This window comes from Trichechus manatus, unplaced genomic scaffold (assembly GCF_000243295.1).
Source record: "Trichechus manatus latirostris isolate Lorelei unplaced genomic scaffold, TriManLat1.0 scaffold00085, whole genome shotgun sequence".
NCBI classification, from domain to species: Eukaryota; Metazoa; Chordata; class Mammalia; order Sirenia; family Trichechidae; genus Trichechus; species Trichechus manatus.
The window spans coordinates 8,527,896-8,546,031 of NW_004444021.1; the positions used below are offsets into that span (position 1 = coordinate 8,527,896).

General features: G+C 37.3%; 1 protein-coding gene across 8 annotated transcripts in view; it reads left to right on the forward strand.

Annotated features, from left to right (window-relative positions):
• The window catches only part of CROT (carnitine O-octanoyltransferase), a 91,677-nt gene that overhangs the window by 53,140 nt on the left and 20,401 nt on the right, over positions 1–18,136 (forward strand). For 6 of the 8 annotated variants that reach the window (XM_023736054.1, XM_023736055.1, XM_023736052.1 and 3 more), the window contains 7 exons: positions 6,531–6,655; positions 8,317–8,498; positions 8,669–8,793; positions 9,921–10,029; positions 12,034–12,127; positions 12,241–12,366; positions 13,861–13,962. In XM_023736054.1, the coding sequence (XP_023591822.1) occupies positions 6,531–6,655; positions 8,317–8,498; positions 8,669–8,793; positions 9,921–10,029; positions 12,034–12,127; positions 12,241–12,366; positions 13,861–13,962 (863 nt within the window). Of the gene's footprint in view, positions 1–6,530; positions 6,656–8,316; positions 8,499–8,668; positions 8,794–9,920; positions 10,030–12,033; positions 12,128–12,240; positions 12,367–13,836; positions 13,963–18,136 lie in introns of those variants that run through there. The other 2 variants (XM_023736057.1, XR_002824870.1) reach the window with 2 other exon arrangements.

The following is an 18,136-nucleotide window of genomic DNA, read 5'->3' on the forward strand; positions in this document are numbered from 1 at the left end:
ACCAAGAGAAATTTATTCTCTCACAGTTAAGGAGGCGAGAAGTCCGAATTCAGGGTGCTAGCTCCAGGGGAAGGCTTTCTGTCTCTGTTGGCTCTAAAGGAAGGTCCTTGTCATCAGTCTCCCCCTGGTCGAGGAGCTTCTCAGCACTGGGACTCCAGGTCAAAAGGACATGCTATGCTCCCAGCGCTTCTTTCTTGGTGGTATGAGGTCCCCCTATCTCTCTGCTTGCTTCTCTCTTTTATATCTCAAAACAGATTGACTTAAGAGCTAATCATATAGATTGAGTTCTCCCTCATTAACATAAGTGTCACTAATCCTGCCTCATTAATGTCATAGAGGCAGGATTTACAACATATAGGAAAATCCCATCAGATGACAAAATGGTGGACAGTCATACAATACTGGGAATCATGGCTTAACCAAGTTGACACACATTTTTGGGGGACACAATTCAATCCATGATGTTCCACTCTTTGCCCCCCCCCAATATTCATGTCATTGCCACATGTAAAACACATTCACCCCATCATATCATAGCAAAAGTCTTAAATCAGTTCCAAGTTCCAAATCCAAAAATCCTTCTTCAGGTTATCTGCTTCCAAAGTACAGTGGTGGAACAGGCACAAGGTAGACATTTCCATTACAAATGGGAGAAATTGGAGGGAAAGAAGGGATAACAGACACCAAGCAAGTCAGCAGAACACATTGCATTAGCCCTCAAGCCTTCAGAATAATCCTATGTTCTCTGAGGCCATTTACACAATGCCCCCCGCCCCCGCCCCCAGACTCAAGGTATTAGCCACATTTTCCGGATTCTGAATGGAGGCCCTGGGCTTCAGCTCCGCCTTTTGGGCCCACTGGAACAGCAAATCTGCTCCCTCGGATTTGGGCAGCCCCATTCTTCTAGTCCATCTGAATAGTAACCCTACCACCTCGTACCTGACAGGCCCCATTCTTCTGCCCCTTTGGCATGGCAGCCCTACCCCCTCAGCTCTGCGCAGAAGATCCGGCCCTGTCACTCTCGGACTCATGAACAGTAGCTGTACACTTCAGAACCGAGTTGGTGAAGATTTGACTCTTTGACACCTCGGAGGCTATGGCTCCACCCTTTAAAGCCCCAGAGTCCATGACTGACCCTTTGAGATTGTGGCAGCTCTGCTTCCTGAATTCCTTGTCTCTGCAGCTTCTGCTTCCTGGTTTCTTGGCCTCTCTTCCCCTTGGGCCTTGCTGCCTGTGTCTGCCCTGCAGGGGCAAGTGTTCCAAAGCTCTATAGCTCCACCAATAAGTGCCTGGAGGCACCCCATTCTGCCAGTAAACTTCAGCCAGAAGGCACTTAGCTCTCTTGCTCATGGGTCAGCAAGCCTAGCTTCATTGTTAAGGTGCCTGGAGGCATGCTACTCTGCCAGGAAGCCTCCTGCCAAAGGCACTCAGCTCCCTTGCTTGGTGGGTTGGCTCTAGCACTGTCTCGCACTGGTCTCCTGGTTCTGCTACTGCTGTTTCTCTGCTGCTGCTTCTTGCCGCCTGCGCCATCTTCAGTGTAACAGCTTTCCTCATTTGCTTCTGAGAGTCCTCACCAGAATCATCTTTGACGTCTATAATTCCACCAACAGTCTCTTCAAGGCAATCTAGGCGTTTACTGTTAGGTACTTTAAAACTCTTCCGGCCTGTATCCATTCACAGTTTCAAAACTGCTTCCACGTTTTAGGTATCTACTGGAACAGCACCCCACTCTTGGTACCAAATTCTGCATTAGGCTGGGTTCTCTAGAGAAGCAGAACCAGCAGAACGTATAAATGTATATACAGAGAGATCTGAATCAAGGAAATGGCCCACACGGTTGTAGAGGCTGGAACTTCCCAAGTCTGTGTGTCAGGGTGGAGGCTTCTCCTGATTCACGTAGCTGCAAGGGTTGGCAGACCCGAGACCAGCAGATCAGAGAGCAGGGTTCTTGCTCACAGGCTGCAAAGATCGACGAATTCCAAGATCATCAGGCTGCTAGCTCAAATCCCAAGAACCAGAGGTCAGACGAACAGGAGCCAGCTGGAGCATCCAGAGCAAGCAAAGGCCCAGGAGCCTTACCAGAATGTCCACTTATATTCAGTGCAGGCCATACGCCCAGCGAAACTCCTGGTCAACTGATTGGCTACTCACAGCAGATCCCATCATGGAGGTGATAACATTATATCAAATCTCATCATGAAAGTGATCACATCATATGACTTCCAAACCACTAAGAATCATGGCCCAGCCAAGTTGACACACAACATTAAACATCGCAGGAACCGGTGTCACAAAACGATTTGTGTATTAGTTCTTTAATGAGAAACTAATTTGCTCTGTAAATTTTCACCTAAAGCACAATTTAAAAAAAAAAGAAAAGTAATTGGCCTCTGCCTTATCCCCAGTCCTCTCTTCTTGCAAATCCCACTCCCTTAGGCAAGGATTTTGAAATCTTTTATCTGTTTTATGCGTTGTCATCTCTAGATTTAAACTAATATTCTTATGTTGTGATTTCTTTGCTCTTTTACTCGTAAATATTATAAGTTATTTTCCAAAAAAAAATTCACCTCTTCTCTCACCCTGCTTCAATTTATATGCAATCCAACATACCCATACTTTCCCTCTCATTCTCTCAATATAGTTGTAGAAAATTACCATTTGGGATTAAATCAGTATTCAAGGTTTATGGTCATGAAGTTATCATTCACAAATGAACCATGCCTTGTACTTTGATTATAGTACTTTTTTGCTGCCACTTTTTGTTTTTCCTCATTTTCCATTTGCTTAGTTTGCTTTGTATGTAGAACTAATTTATTCCCAAACTTTTCAACACAGTGAAAATCCCTGAATACATTTAAACACATCAGATATTCTATCAGTTTCATTCTCTTTTGGAGACATCCCTCCTGAAGCCCTCTACTCTTCTGGTCCAACCTGTGCTCGTTTTTCTTGAGCTTACTGTTATCTTAGAACTTTCCTTTGCCATCATCCTGGCACTTCTCTTCACCTCTCTCCATTGTGTTGGATTCCATGTTTCTTGGATTCTGTGTCTTCCTCTTTCTTTGTTCACCCCCTTATTTTGGTGCAGTATAGTTTCAGTAGCTACTTGAGAAAGGGTGCCTGGGAGGAAAAAAATGCCTGGGAGGAGAAAATGTAAGACCTAAGAATGTGTTTATTATATCCTCATACTTGACTGTTTGGCTGAGGATAGAATTCTAGTTGGAAGTGATTTTTCTTAAGAGTTTTGAAGGCACTATTTGTTTCTCTTGAGAAGTCTGATGCTCTTCTAATTTTTGATCCTATGTACATGATGTGTACATCTGGATGCATTTAGAAACCTTTTTATTTTCATCCGTAACGTTCTGAATTGTTCAGTGATGTGCCTTGGTGTGTAGCTCTTTACATTCCTTTTTTTGGTTACTCAGTGGGTTCTTTTCAGTTTCAAAAGTCTTGTTTTTCCTGTCTGGGGAATTTTTAAAGTATTATTTCTGTTTCTTTGATAGTTTTCTCCTCCGATTTTCTTTTGCTCTCTCTTTCTGAAACTCCTGTTACTTGGATGTGGGTTTTTCTGGACTAAGCTTTTAATTTAAAATGTTTTCCCTTCCACTATGACTGACTTTGGCTTTTGGGTCTATTTACTGTTTGATATCATCCTCTTTAAATTTATTTTGCTCTGCTCTCTGACTCTCATATAAGAGGCTTTCCTCAAATATCTGGCAATCCTTATTCATATTTAAGAGTGAGGCCCGAAAAAAAGGCAACTGGAAACTCTATGTGCCTGGGTGGGGCTTGGCAACTACAGGGCCTTATTGTAGGTTGATAGGGCAGAGACCTAGTGGTTCCATTAGGGTATACCTCAGTATCAATACTCTTTTCTCTTGGACTGATCAGTTTCCCCAAAGAGGAATCCTCTCATATTTCACCTAGAGGGCATAAAGCCAACTGCTAGTGTTTTGGGAGCTGAGTACAGGAAGGGGACTGGAGAACTCATTGTTTAGAATGTACATATTCATTGTAATCCTCCTTTTTTCTGCATGGCCTGAAATCTATGTCTTCTCTCCTGTCCGTTTTTCAGCTTCTCCTGAGAGTAAACTTCCTGTTTTCTCCATTGGGGGGAAGTTGCCTGGCTTTGTAGAATGGAAGAGAAGATTTACAGGGGCAACTGTGAGGGGGGAGTGGTTGTCTAACTACTGTTTTCATACATTTCAAGTAATCCTGTTTTCAACCTTACTTTGCTCCCTACCCTTCATGGTACCCAGTGTCTTGAATCTTTCTGGAATTTTACTATAGGATTTGGCTTGCTTCTTGGTTTCTACCTAACCGTGCCCCTGTCTCCTGTTATTTTCCATCCCTAGCCTTAGGTATTAACTTTCTCTGTTCTACTAAGTCAGTCACCATTTTTCCATGTGTTTCCTAATTTGTGAAATGTTAGTTTAACTTCTCTGCTGTCCTCTTTTATTTTCCTTGTCCTTTTGAAATTTTGCCTTTTTTATTGCTTTACTGCTTTTTAGTGGGTTTCTAGAAGGAGTGGTGGTCAATATATGTGTCTAGTTCACTTTGTTTAAATGGAAGCCATCTGATAAGTTTTTTATTTCTTCTTTTTCTTTCTTCATTTCTCAGGGAATTCTAGTGTCCTTTTTAAAAATTTTTCTGATTATTTACTGTTTCTGATTATTCACTTTGCAAATGAATTCACAATCCAAGTTCTGTAATTTTTCAGATAAGATTTTGAAGAGACAAAAAACGGAGGATAATAATTCTCCTTGATTTCTAATTTATTTAAATGTATAGTTTAAATTTTAGAACACTTGGCTTTCATTGGGATAGCTATCCTGTATCCTTCTTTTCATTTTTTAGAAGGAAACCATCGTTGGCCATGAGATACCCTAAACTACTCTGAGTAGGCTTTGTAACAGCTCTGCATTGAATATTAGTAAAAATATGCTTTAATTTCTTCTCTTACTTGTGGCTATTGTTCAATGCCATCAAGTCAGTTCTGACTCATAGTAACCCTATGTCCAACAGAACGAAACACTACCTGGTCCTGCGCTATCCTCACAGTTGTTGCTGTGTTTGAACCCATTGTTGCAGCCACTGTGTTGGTCCATCTCATTGAGGGTCTTCCTCATTTTCACTGACCCTGTACTTTACCAAGCATGATGTCCTTCTTCAGGGACTGGTCCCTCCTGATAGCATGTCCAAAGTATGTGAGACGTAGTCTCGCTATCGTTGCTTCTAAGGAGCATTCTGGCTGTACTTCTTCCAAGACAGATTTGTTCGTTCTGGCAGTCCATGGTATGTTCGATATTCTTTGCCAACATGATGATTCAAAGGCATCAATTCTTCCTTGATCTTCCTTATTCATTGTCCAGCTTTCACATGCATATGAGGCGACTGAAAATACCATGGCTTAGGTCAGGTGCACCTTAGTCCTCAAAGTGAAAGTGACATCTTTGCTTTTTAACACTTTAAAGGGGTCTTTTACAGCAGATTTGCCCAGTGCAATATACGCTGATTGATTTCCTGACTGCTGCTTCCATGGGTGTTGATTGTGGATCGAAGTAAAATGAAATCCTTGAGAAGTTTACTCATTTGTCTGTTTATCATGATATTGCTTATTGGTTCAGTTGTGAGGAGTTTTGTTTTCTTTATGTTAAGGTGTAATCCATACTGAAGTCTTTGACCTTCATCAGTAAGTGCCTCAAGTCCTCTTCACTTTCAGTAAGCAAGGTTGTGTCATCTGCAATTACAGGTTGTTAATGAGTCTTCCTCCAGTCCTGATGCCCCGTTCTTCATATAGTTGTAGTCCAGCTTCTTGGATTATTTGCTTAGCATACAGATTGAATAAGTATGATGAAAGGATACAACCTTGACACACACCTTTCCTGATTTTAAACCATGCAGTATCCTCTTGTTCTTTTTGAACAGCTGCCTTTTGGTCTATGTACAGGTTCCATATGAACACAATTAAATGGTTCTTGTGGTTAAACAAGTAGCTCTGATGGCACAGTGATTAAGCATCAGGATGCTAACCAAAAGATTGATGGTTTGAGTCCACTAGCCGCTCCATGGGAGAAAGATGCAGCAGTCTGCTTCCATAAAGATTTACAGCCTTGGAAACTCTGTGGGACAGTTCTACTCTGTCCTGTAGGATCACTATGAATCGGAATTGACTCAACGGCAATGAGTGTGGCAGCTAAATAGGATGTACTTTCCTATTGGACTAATAGCTAGATTATAGTCCCATCTTTGTAATTTTAACTATCATCTAGAATGATTTTAAAATAAGTTTTCAGAAAATAGTTATCAGATTACATAATATCCACTGTTTTATTTTTTACAGTATTTTGCATTGTTGCTTTTCAACTATTTTCATGTTGTAAGCGCCATTATAATTTATTGGATTGCTGTGACATTTAGTACTGTATTTTACATATTTGAGTCTCAAGACTTGTGTAAGTAATAATAGTCCAAGTGTGTTGGTGGTACTTGATGTCTAAATATCTTAATGCATATTGTTTTCTTTATAGTAAAACCATTTGCAAATGAAGAAGAATATAAGAAAACTGAAGAAATAGTTAAAAAATTTCAAAATGGGGTTGGAGAAAAATTGCATCAGAAATTACTCAAAAAGGCAAAAGGAAAAAGAAATTGGGTAATTATATTTTTGTATTTATAATTGAAAAATTGATGGTGACTAAAGAATGAAAAAATGAAAAACGCACATAGCATGCATTTTAAAATTATTATTGTAAAAATCCTTGGGGTCATTATTATTATCATCCAAAAGAATGAATGAATCATTTAGCTTGGGACTTAGGAGTGTTATGTGCGGCCCCCTGTCATATCATATGGGGAACTTGTTAAAATGCAGATTTTCTAGAACCAGTGATTGTGACTTAGTATGTTTGGAATCAGGGCCCAGAAATACCTTACCCCACCACACCCCCTTTTTTTATGCTATGATAGACAGTTTTTATTCATTTTCTTTTAGTATCTGAACTTCCTTCCTATGAAACCCCCCCTCTTATGAGGCTGCATCTGCTTGTTGTATCACAAGTTGCCAGCCTGTTGTGCGACCAAGAAATCCATATTTTAATGAGCACTCTGTGATTCTGATGCAGGTGATCTGTAGACTATGCTTGAGGAAAACATTTCGTCTAGATGCTTGTAGCCTGAAAAAGCACAAAACACCAACGTAGACATGTCATATAGGTGATGTAGAAATATCTAAACAGTTCATGGGGGGAAAAGGGTCATTACAAAATTGGAGTGGAGAATGGTTATGAGTATTCTGTGTTTCAGTTATATTGAGGGAGAAGCTGGTACAATGATGGGGTCTCAGTAGTTTTCCACAAGGAATCTTCTTTGACTTCTTCAGCTCAACTACTCCTCTTCTTTAGTATGAAGCAGAGGATGAGTTTTCATAATTAAAAAAAAACATTGCTTTAGTCCAGAAATGATTGTAATTATCTTCTGTCTTTTAGTTTTAGAAATAAAAATCAAGCTGATCTTTTCATGAGCCATTGACACCTATGATGGAATAGTAACATTTTATACTTCCAGATTCCTTTATTCTCAATTCTGAACTTTAGTTTTAATTTAAAAAGGGTAAAGGTAAAGAAGTTGTTCTGCCTGTATCCTTGTCACATACCTTTTTCTGAATGACTAATTTTAGTTTATAACATCAGTTTTCTTCCAAATAACTGCATATAATTTTATAAGATCTGCTTACTTATGCACGAAATTCAACAGTTGATTATTGTGGAAGAGAGACTGTCCACATATTACAGGTTATTAAACACAAACAAATTAGTGCTTGAAAAATCTAAATTAGTTTTAATCCTACTGAAAATATTTTATATTTCTGATTTAGTATTTCAGCTTTGTTCTGAAAGAGAAAATTATAAATGCTTTAACAATTGTTATCATTAGATGAAGATTTATTGAGTACCTACTTACCCTGAGTACTCTTTGAAAATACCCAAGTACTTTATTGGGTATTTGTGACTTCAATATGATGATCTGTCAGAAGGTGCCTTTCCAGGGCTTTCTTGTTTCATGTTTTTGACAGTGTAGTTAGACTGAATAATATTTAAGATCCTACAGTTTTAAAAGAAAGGAGTTATCACAATAGCATTTTTCAAAATCTCTGATTTAAAAACAAGGAAATGTGTTTTTTAAGTGTTGAAGAGTAATTAAAGAACAAATACAGCATTTTCATTCTTCCTTTTTAAAATTTTTTTCTTTTTGGTCAGCAGTTATACATTCAGATATTCTGAAGAACATTAGGCTGATGTTCTTAATTTCTTTTAGCTGGAAGAGTGGTGGCTGAATGTTGCTTACCTGGATGTTCGCATACCATCACAACTGAATGTTAACTTCGCGGGTCCTGCGGCCTATATCGAACACTACTGGCCTCCAAAGGAAGGCACTCAATTAGAAAGAGGAAGTATAACTCTTTGGCATAATTTCAACTACTGGCAGCTATTAAGAAAGTAAGGACATTTGTATGCTAATTTATTAATACACATTTACCCGAAGTCTCAGGTGGCATCATGTTGAGAAGCTTAGTTTACTTATTTGGGGATGAATGCTGCAGTTGTGACTATTTGGCTTATAAGTTTTATGATGATTTCTTGATCAAAATACCTTCTTGTTTTATTAGAGAAAAACTGCCTGTTCAGAAAGTTGGAAATACTCCTCTAGATATGGATCAGTTCCGAATGCTGTTTTCTACCTGCAGGGTTCCAGGAATTACTAGAGATTCAGTTATGAATTATTTTAGTACTGGTAAGTTTAAAACATGAGTACTTCTTTTAGTAAAAGCATTGGTATTTGTTAGTTGCTGTCAAGTTGATTCTGACCAATGACAACCCCATTGTGTGTAAAGTAGAACTGCTCCATAGGATTTTCAAAGCTGTGACCTTTTAGAAGCAGATTACCAGGCCTATCTTCCAAGGTACCTCTTGGTGGGTTCGAACCACCAACCTTTCAACTAGTAGTGGAGTGCTGAATTATTTGTGCTGTCCAGGGACTCCTACCTCATAGTAGATGAGTAGATTTCATGAGATAATGTGTGTAAAGCGCTTAGCACAGTTCCTTGTACATAATACAAACCAGTAAATTTTTTTCCAGTGACAATGTTATGTCTTGTTTATCTTCTTTCTTCCTCTTTTTCCTTTGTCCTTTCTTAGAGGGAAGGGACAGGGATCATATAGGACGACTCTTGGCAAGGGACTCATACCTGAAAAATGAGGCTATATCAGAATAGTCTGAGGTTTATAGAAAACAATTTTCAGGGAGTTAACGGCATGCCAAAGGAGTCATAGACTCAGTTATCAATGGCTTACCAGGTGTTATCAGTGCCTTAAGTAAAACTGCAGACTGGTCAGAATCCTTTCCCCTTGCCATTCAAGCATACCGTGCCCTTATTCTAGTTTCTTTTTATTCTACTGAAAACTATTTCATTAAGAAATCATAGCTAGATATTACTGCAACTAAATTATCTGATGAGCAATTAACATTGAAATAATCCTAAAAAGAAACTTGTTAATTCAAATGGCTCTCCTCCGGGATTCTTCTGCTACTCTTTTCCCCTTCTCATTTCTATTCCTAAATAAAACTAGAAAGCCCAGTAGTAGTTTGGGATTTACATGATTCTCAGGATGTACAAATATGTGAAATTCTCATGGATTTCTAGATATTTCACATGGATAAGCTTCAACAGTGTGTATTTATAGCATAATAACTGAAACTCCATTAAGTTATTAATGTGTTTTTCATGTGATATATTTATAATATGATGAATAAAATATTGGAGGAATGATTGCTTTTTTTCTGTTGGATATAAGTATGCAGTTTTACTCCTGTTTAACTTTTGGAGATTTGAGTCTTTTGTTTTCTGTTCCTTATTCCAGAGAGTGAAGGGTGTTCCCCAAGTCACGTCACAGTGCTGTGTCGAGGCCGAGTTTTTGTCTTTGATGTAATGCATGAAGGATGTTTGATCACCCCACCAGAGATTTGCAGGTTTTCAAACTACTTTCTATGACTTGAGTCTCCTTAGGTCATAGGTTCTTGCTTGAGTTAAATAAATAAATAAATGTTCAGAATTGCCTCTCTAAAAGGTGACAATAAGCTGAAAAAAATAAGGACTTTATATATGTTGATTTTTTCAAAGCCATTTTTTTTTCAGTTAAATTAATTCTGAATTTTGCTAGAAGTATCTGGATACATTCTACCGGGAGGAAAGGAAAATATTAGCGATACCACCAATCCCATTCTCTGCCCCACAATCACTGTTTAATAGTTTGGTGTGCTCTATCCTTCCAGATCTGTTTCAGTGAATGTATATGCACATATAGCTTAAAATATATATGTATATACACACACACACTTTTTAAATTTATTTGTGTGTATATGTGTATTTTTAAACTTTATTATCAAAAATTTCAAAATGTAGAGGGCATTATATAATGACTCTCCCTATGTATTCATCCCCTAGTTCAATAGTTATCGACTCCTAGCTTCAACAATTGATGTTCTTTCATCTGTACCTCATTGTGCCCCAATCCCCCCTGATTTATTTTGAAAGAAATCTCAGACATAAATGTTTGCCATAAATATTTTAGTGCGTATCTCTAAAACATAAGGCCTCTTTTACACACACACATACAATATCATTATCACACCTAATGACTTGCTTCTAAAAAATTAACAATAATTCTCTAATCTCATTAATATCCAATCGTGCAAATTTCCTAGATTGTCTTAAAAATGTTGAGTTGCTTGTATCTATATGCATATTTGGTGCAGTGGTTAAGCACTTAGCTGCTAACTAAAAGTTCAGCAGTTCAAACCTACCAGCTGCTCCATGGGAGGAAGATGTGACAGTCTGCTTCCATAAAGATTTCAGCCTTGGAAACCCTATCAGACAGTTCTGCTCTGTCTGGTAGGGTTGCTGTGAATCAGAATCAACTTAATGGCAATGGGTTTTTTGGTTTGGATATGCATTTTTAAAAAGTATTTTTGTTAAGTATAACAAACATGTACAAATGCATACACATAAATGTACAGCTAACTACTCATATAACCACCACCCAAGTGGTCAACCTAGTAATCAAAATCAGAGAACTACTGTGTGACCCTCAACATTCATACCTTGTGTCCCATATAATGATATTTTTTTCCAGTTTTGATTGATGAAGCCACAAATAAGAGATGGCTGCTAGTGGTGCTTTTTGATCACTTATTCAGCTATACTAGCTCACTTTCTGAGGGATCCTTGAAAGTTTTAAAATTGAGGTAGTTTCTTAGCATGTGCCTTGAGGAAGTAGGGCTAAAACTAAACCTCTGAATTTTTCATTTGATGAAAATTTATCTGTTTATGGAAAAAGCCTGTTATTTAGATAGAATTACCTGCTATGTGTTTAAAAATGTATACATAGAACTTATCTGACTAGGAATAGAGAATGTTAAAAGGGGAGGAAGTTCATTCTCGGCTAATGGAGTCTTTAAAAATAATGATTATAAGTAATAAAATGGCACATGTGAAAACATTTAAAACTGACCACATGGTATTTCTATCTTTTGGATAAAACACTTGCAAATATTTGAGTACAGAGTAAGTCCTCTGGTTAAATATATATGCACATGGTTTTCAGTTAGATAAGATGTTCATGGTATTTGTGAGATTTGTTTACCAGAGTATTTTTCAAGTTCTCTGTTATGTAAGGGGAATTTACCTGGACCCTGGAAGTGCGTGCACATTTTGAAAATATAAATTATATCAGTCAAACATCACACTTCTTCAGTTGAGTTTATTGTCAAATGTACTTTTGGTGTTAATAGAGCACATAATCACTTCAAAAAAAGAAGATGTATGAAATAAATCCATTGCTGTTAAGGCTATAATTCCTTTCTTTGACTAGTATATCAAAACATTTAAATACTGATCAGTGTTAAGACTCATTAAAGCCAAAGTAACTACTGAACTGCCTATGCTCTTGTTGACTCTCTCGTTAAATCTTCCAGGCAATTGACATATATTCACAAGAGGTGCCATAGTGAACCTGACGGACCTGGGATAGCAGCATTAACTAGCGAGGAGCGTACTCAATGGGCTAAGGTTATAATTTATACTTTTCTTAATGAACCTTTTTCCCAAACAGATTCTTTTCAGATTTTCTGGTTATATCATGTTCATTTGTAATACTGAATCATTATCTCCTTGCCCTGTAGGCACGAGAATATCTGATTGGTCTTGATCCACAAAATTTGACTATGTTAGAAAAAATTCAGAGTAGTATACTGGTATATGGCATGAGTGATGGCAGTCCACATGTAACACCAGAAGATTATTCTCAGGTACTTAACTGTCTTGTTCTGTTATTTCTTCTCACAATTTTCCTGCAGGATTCTTGTGTACATAGAGCATGAGTAGATTTTTTTCGTTTTCATGCATATATACTCTTACAACTCCTCTTTAGCTGTGAAATTTACATGTACCAAATTGAAGCTTATGCAAAAATAAAATAGTGCTTTGTATATTCTTGCCACATTGTTTAGGGCCCTTTACTTATATCTTACACTTTGTTTAAAGAAGTATGACTGCTCTTTGCATATCACATGTCAGTGTTTCCCAGCTTTCTTTACATTGATTGCACATACAGAAGATTTGCACAGGACACTGGGTAAATGAGCTTCTCATGCCAGAGGTGGCATGAGAACTTACCTATAACCCACACCTGTGTGCCTTGACACCTTAGTTGGGAAGGTCTGTCCTAAGAATTATCTAACCCTCATAAGTAATTTACTGTATCATTTGATTTTATTGAACATGTTGACTTTAGTGAGTTTAAGGCTAAATGTGACCTTATTTAATCTTTTTTCTTGAGGTAATGTTATCGCTTCCTGGGAAATAAAAGGTAGTAATCATATTAATAGAAGTCTCATAGTCTTTTGAAAACCCTTAAATTGTTTCATAATGTATTCATCAATACTGGATGATAGGAATAAAATCATCTAGAGTTGAAAAATCTCATAGCTAGAAACTGACACTTCCTCTTTTTTAGCTGTTTTTTTTTTGGTAGGAGAATCACTAAATTTCTTTCTAAACTTATTTTAAAGTATATGCCATTGTATATATGTTCTATGTATAGGGAAATGTATATAGATATATTTCTAGATTTGCATATTTTTCTAAAATGACATGCAGTCTTTGGTCTATGTTTTAATAGACTATGATTCAAACTTTTTTGCCTACAGTCCACAGTTAGAAATATATTTAGATTGTAGCCTAAATATGTACACACACCCGTACACAGGCACACATATATATGTATAAGTGTCACAAGACAATGGTTACTTTTACTATCTGCAGTGTACTCTGATATTTGTTTTATTTTATTATATTTCTTTTTCTAAAGAATACTGATTGTGATACAGTAAATTGATTGCATGACTCACAGATGGGCCACGACCTACAGTTTGAAAAGTATGTTTAATGGGATATGAATTCTTGACATATTTTCCTCCTCATCAGACTCTAATGACTAAAGGTATCAAGGCCTCTTACACCATTCACGCTGTAAAAACTTTACCCTTTCAATGATATACTCTTTAAACATTCATGAGAGCATGCTGTCCTTTGGCAGGATTTCCTTAACTTGAGGTTTTGAGAAATATCTGAAGTCATAGCAGAATTGTTATTATTTCCTTTGAGCATAACTGTATTATCATTTTATTAAATTTGGTTTACCTGAAGAAGGAAAAGTGAGATGACATATATGTGTTTCAGATGAAAATACTTATAAATCAATGTTAAAACTCTTTCAGTTTGGAAGATTAAATTTATTTTAGGTAACTGCAATGATCCTCACTGGAGATCCAACAGTACTCTGGGGTGACAAATCCTATAACTTGATTTCCTTTTCTAATGGAGTATTTGGCTGTAATGGTGATGTAAGTAAACTGCTGAAGTTATTTTTTCCTTTTAATTCTTTAGGTTAATTTAAATGTCAGTAAACTACAAATGCCTATGCTGCTTTGTGGTAGCATAAATTAACTTCTCTTTATTTATATGGCATTATAGGAAAAAGTTTAGTTACAAATTCTCAGTGACAGTAAAGTTAGGACAACTATAGTAAGTAGTTCATCTGCAGTAAGGCCAACAATTTGGTGTGTATTTGAAAAAATGTAAATCGCATGTCATTTTTATTTAGTATAAGTTCTTTAAGACACACTGTTATCTGTTTCTCTAGAATTACAACCTATTTTAAAATAAATACCATTATCTATATGTTCTGTATGCCAGGAAATGTATATATTTCTAGATTTACCTATTTTCCTAAAATGACACACAATCTTTGGTACATTATTTAGACTATAGATATTAAAATTTCTTTAATTTTAAATCTTGACCATTTTGACATTCTTAATAATTTTTTTTTTTTTAATTTCTGTTTGTTCTCTTCTGTTCTCGCATGGTCTTTTTTACTGGCTGTACCTTGTCGCTTTCTGATAGACAACTGAAAGACTGAGAGGTCTATGAATCAAAAAAACAACAACAAGAACTTAAGTCAGAGTTGTAATACACACTATAATCTCATTATAATACTTTTCATAAAGTACATAATTTGGTATACAGTAGTATGAGCAAGTTTTTGTTGTTATTGTTTACTTTTTCTTTTTGGTGGCCTTCCTTCAAAACATTTAGTGACTCTGAAATACTCAAAAGGCCTACTGGGTTGATCTGGGTTCAGTAGTTGTATTAATCAGTATTTTTTCAGTTTTAAGTGATAGAAATCTAAATAGAACTGGCATTAATTTAAGAAGATATTTATTGGTATAGGCATACAACTAAATTTGGGTAAGATGCTTTCGTTAGAAATATTTCTGTCCCTCTTTTTTGGTACTGCTTTCTTCTGTTTGGCTTCATGTTTAGGTAAACTACCCCATGTGGTTGATGCACCTATAATTTCATATCTTCATAGCTCTCTCCATAGCTTAGTGGCCCTAGGGGAAATAACCATTCTTTTTTACTGGTTCTGGCAAAAGTCCTAGATATAAAACTTACTGGTTCTGATTGGCCTGTGTGGATCCTGTGCCCATTTTGAGGAATCAAGAGCTGTGATTGGCTTGGTCTGCGTCATATGCCCAACCTGGAACCTAGAAGGTAGAATCAGTCTCATTCAAACCATGTAGACTGAGAGATGAGGCATGGTGGTTGCCTAAAGAAAAGTAAGGTAGCTTTTTTTTTCATTCCAGAAGAAGGTGGGATGATTAATCAGCAGGTAATAAAATTAGATGTCTAATTTATAAATAGCTGTAGCTCATTAGACCAACAGCGAAAGGTTGCATGAGCCATTTTCAAGATTTATTTTCTTTATTTTCCATTGAGTCCACTGTTGACAAAATATTTTTTTGTTAATTACCTCAGTTTTCTTCTCTTCCGCTGCTTATTTGATTCTCCTTGACCTTCCTCAGTCTGATTTATGTCCTCACTATTCCCTAGAAACTATCCTTTGTAAGACAGCTAACTGCCTCCTCTTAGAAAAATCCTAAGGCTTCTTCCCTCCGTTTCTCTTTAATCTGTCTGCCATAGTTGGTTACACTCTTCTTCACGCGTGTTCTGATACTGCCCCCTCTTTAAGTCTTTTCCTGTTTACTGATTCTAAAACTGCCTTTAATATTACTTACACTTCCCCTCCCTCTGCCTGCTCTCTTCCTTGGTTTTAGAGTGTCATTGTCCAGCGAGCCCTGGTGGCGCAGTGGTTAAAGCACTCAGGTGCTAGTCGAAAGGTCAGTGGTTCAAAGCCACCAGCTACTTTGTGGGAGAAAGATGTGGCAATCTGCTTCCATAAAGATTATAGCCTTGGAAACTCTATGGGACAGTTATACTCTGTCCTGTAGGGTTGCTGTGAGTCAGAATCAACTCGATGGCAGTGGGTTTTAACTTGTAAATACACATTTCCAGCTTTTACCTGTTATTCTCATTTTGAAAGTTGTGTTTCATTGTATGTTAAATTGTTCAAATTGAGTGTTATATTGTTTCATAAGGGTAAATACTGCAAATAGAACTCATTGTCTCCCCTCCCCCTGCTCACCCCCTCCCCACCAAAAAATAACTTTTACTACTTTGATTTTTATTAATACCACCAACATCCTGCTGTTTGCTCAAACTCAGGACAAAAATAATTATAATGATATTTTCTATTTACGCATAAAGATATTGGATCCGTAAGGAGTACACATCCCAACACAATGCTGATGCTCTTCTGTAGTGAGTGGATGGATATGTTTTATGTGTATGCATTAACACCCACATATTTATAAAATCAACCTGATTATCTCCATCTGATAGTCTGCTTTTTAAACTCCACGTAGGTTTTCCTCTTAGCCTGAGTTTAGAAAATGCAATTTAAGCTAAGTAAAACATCATTACCCATTGTCACCAAGTCAATTCCAACTCACAGTGACCCTATAGGCCAGAGTAGAACTGCCCCATAGGGTTACCAAGGAGTGGCTGGTAGGTTCGAACTGCCGACCTTTTGGTTAGCAGACGTAGCTCGCTGTAGCTCTTAACCACCATGCCACCAGGGCTCCAAAATACCGTTAGTGAAACCTGTATACCGTAAGTAAAGCTGTTTTTTTATCCAGAGCCATGTTGCTGCTCTCTTCCATCAGTGTAGTAATGATTGTTGACTGTGAGTGGTTAACTATGTACTTTGGTAATTATGCTAATTAATCACATTTTCCTCTTGGGTTTTAAAGTCCTTGAGGTCAGCTATCTTGTCTTCTCTATGTTGTAAGCTTTATATAGGGCACATAGGAAGCATGTAGTAAACATTAGTTGCTAACAATGACGGCAGTAGTAACAGCAGTTATTGGTGTGGGCCGGGTCATGTACTAAGTACTGTATGAGCATTATTAAAATAATTTTTCACATAAGTTGTATTAGGGTAGGCATTATTATCCCCACTAGCAGATGGGGCAGTTTACTGAAACAATGAACTTTCTCACTGTTGCACTGCTAGGAAGTAGTGGACCTTGTATTCAGAACCAAAGCCCACACTCTTAAACAGTATGTTACACATATTACATCAATATAAGAAAAAACTGAAAGGAGAAAATTATGTGAACAAATAAGCCATCAGGAAGGCATTGCATTTTTTAAGATTTCCTAATGCTTTTTTGAAATTACTTTTCACTGGGTGTGACTGGGTAGAATTCCAAGTCAAACTTATCTCTTTCAGTCTTGCTCTTTCTTCTGGTTCCAGTAAAAGAGTTAGAGATTAGTATTCTTGTCTTAAATGAAACAATATATGTGATAATATTCATAAAAATTATTTGTAAAACTATAAAGCTTTACACAGTTATGAGATGGGGTTAGAAAATGGGTTTTCCAGTGACCTGTGAGTCTTGTTATGTGCGTTGCTGACAGGTGGAATGCACTGCTCATGTACCTTGTACTGACCTCTCCTCAGGAGCCTTTCCTAATGGTGTGGCTGCTGCATACTTGGTAACAGTATACTGTGCTTCTAGGCTCCCTTGGGCCATGATACAGGGAACAGAGCTGTAGTGTTAGGGTGACATTTAAGACACCTAATTACTGCCTCTGAAACTCGCCCTTCCCCATCAGGCTAGCGGTGTCACATTCAGTTCCTGAATGGTAATTGTGTTCAATGTAAAGCAGTAACACAGAGAAGGGACCATCTAATGTGATTGTCATCAAAAGGGCATAGAGAAAATAAGGCAAGCAGAGTTTGTCCTCCAAAATAAATGGTAGGAAAATTTATCAGGTGCAATTCCTTTTTGTAGATATAGCTGTCAAACCTGTAACACCCCTGTACCCATCTTTTCTACCTTTCTTAAACATTGAGAATTATTTCTGCCACATCTGGATACTCTGCTAGATATATACACAAAATGGCTATGTCTGTTAATACTCACGTACTGACCAGTGTTTGTACCTGAAGAAGTTTATGCCCATCCTAAATGCCTTCAGATAGTCTGCTATCCTTATCTGCTTTTTCACACTACTCTTACAATCCCAGACCATTTTAGCATTACATACCTACACTTGCTTTGACTTCCAGTACAAACAGCAGTTATTTTCTTTAGATTGTTTCCCACC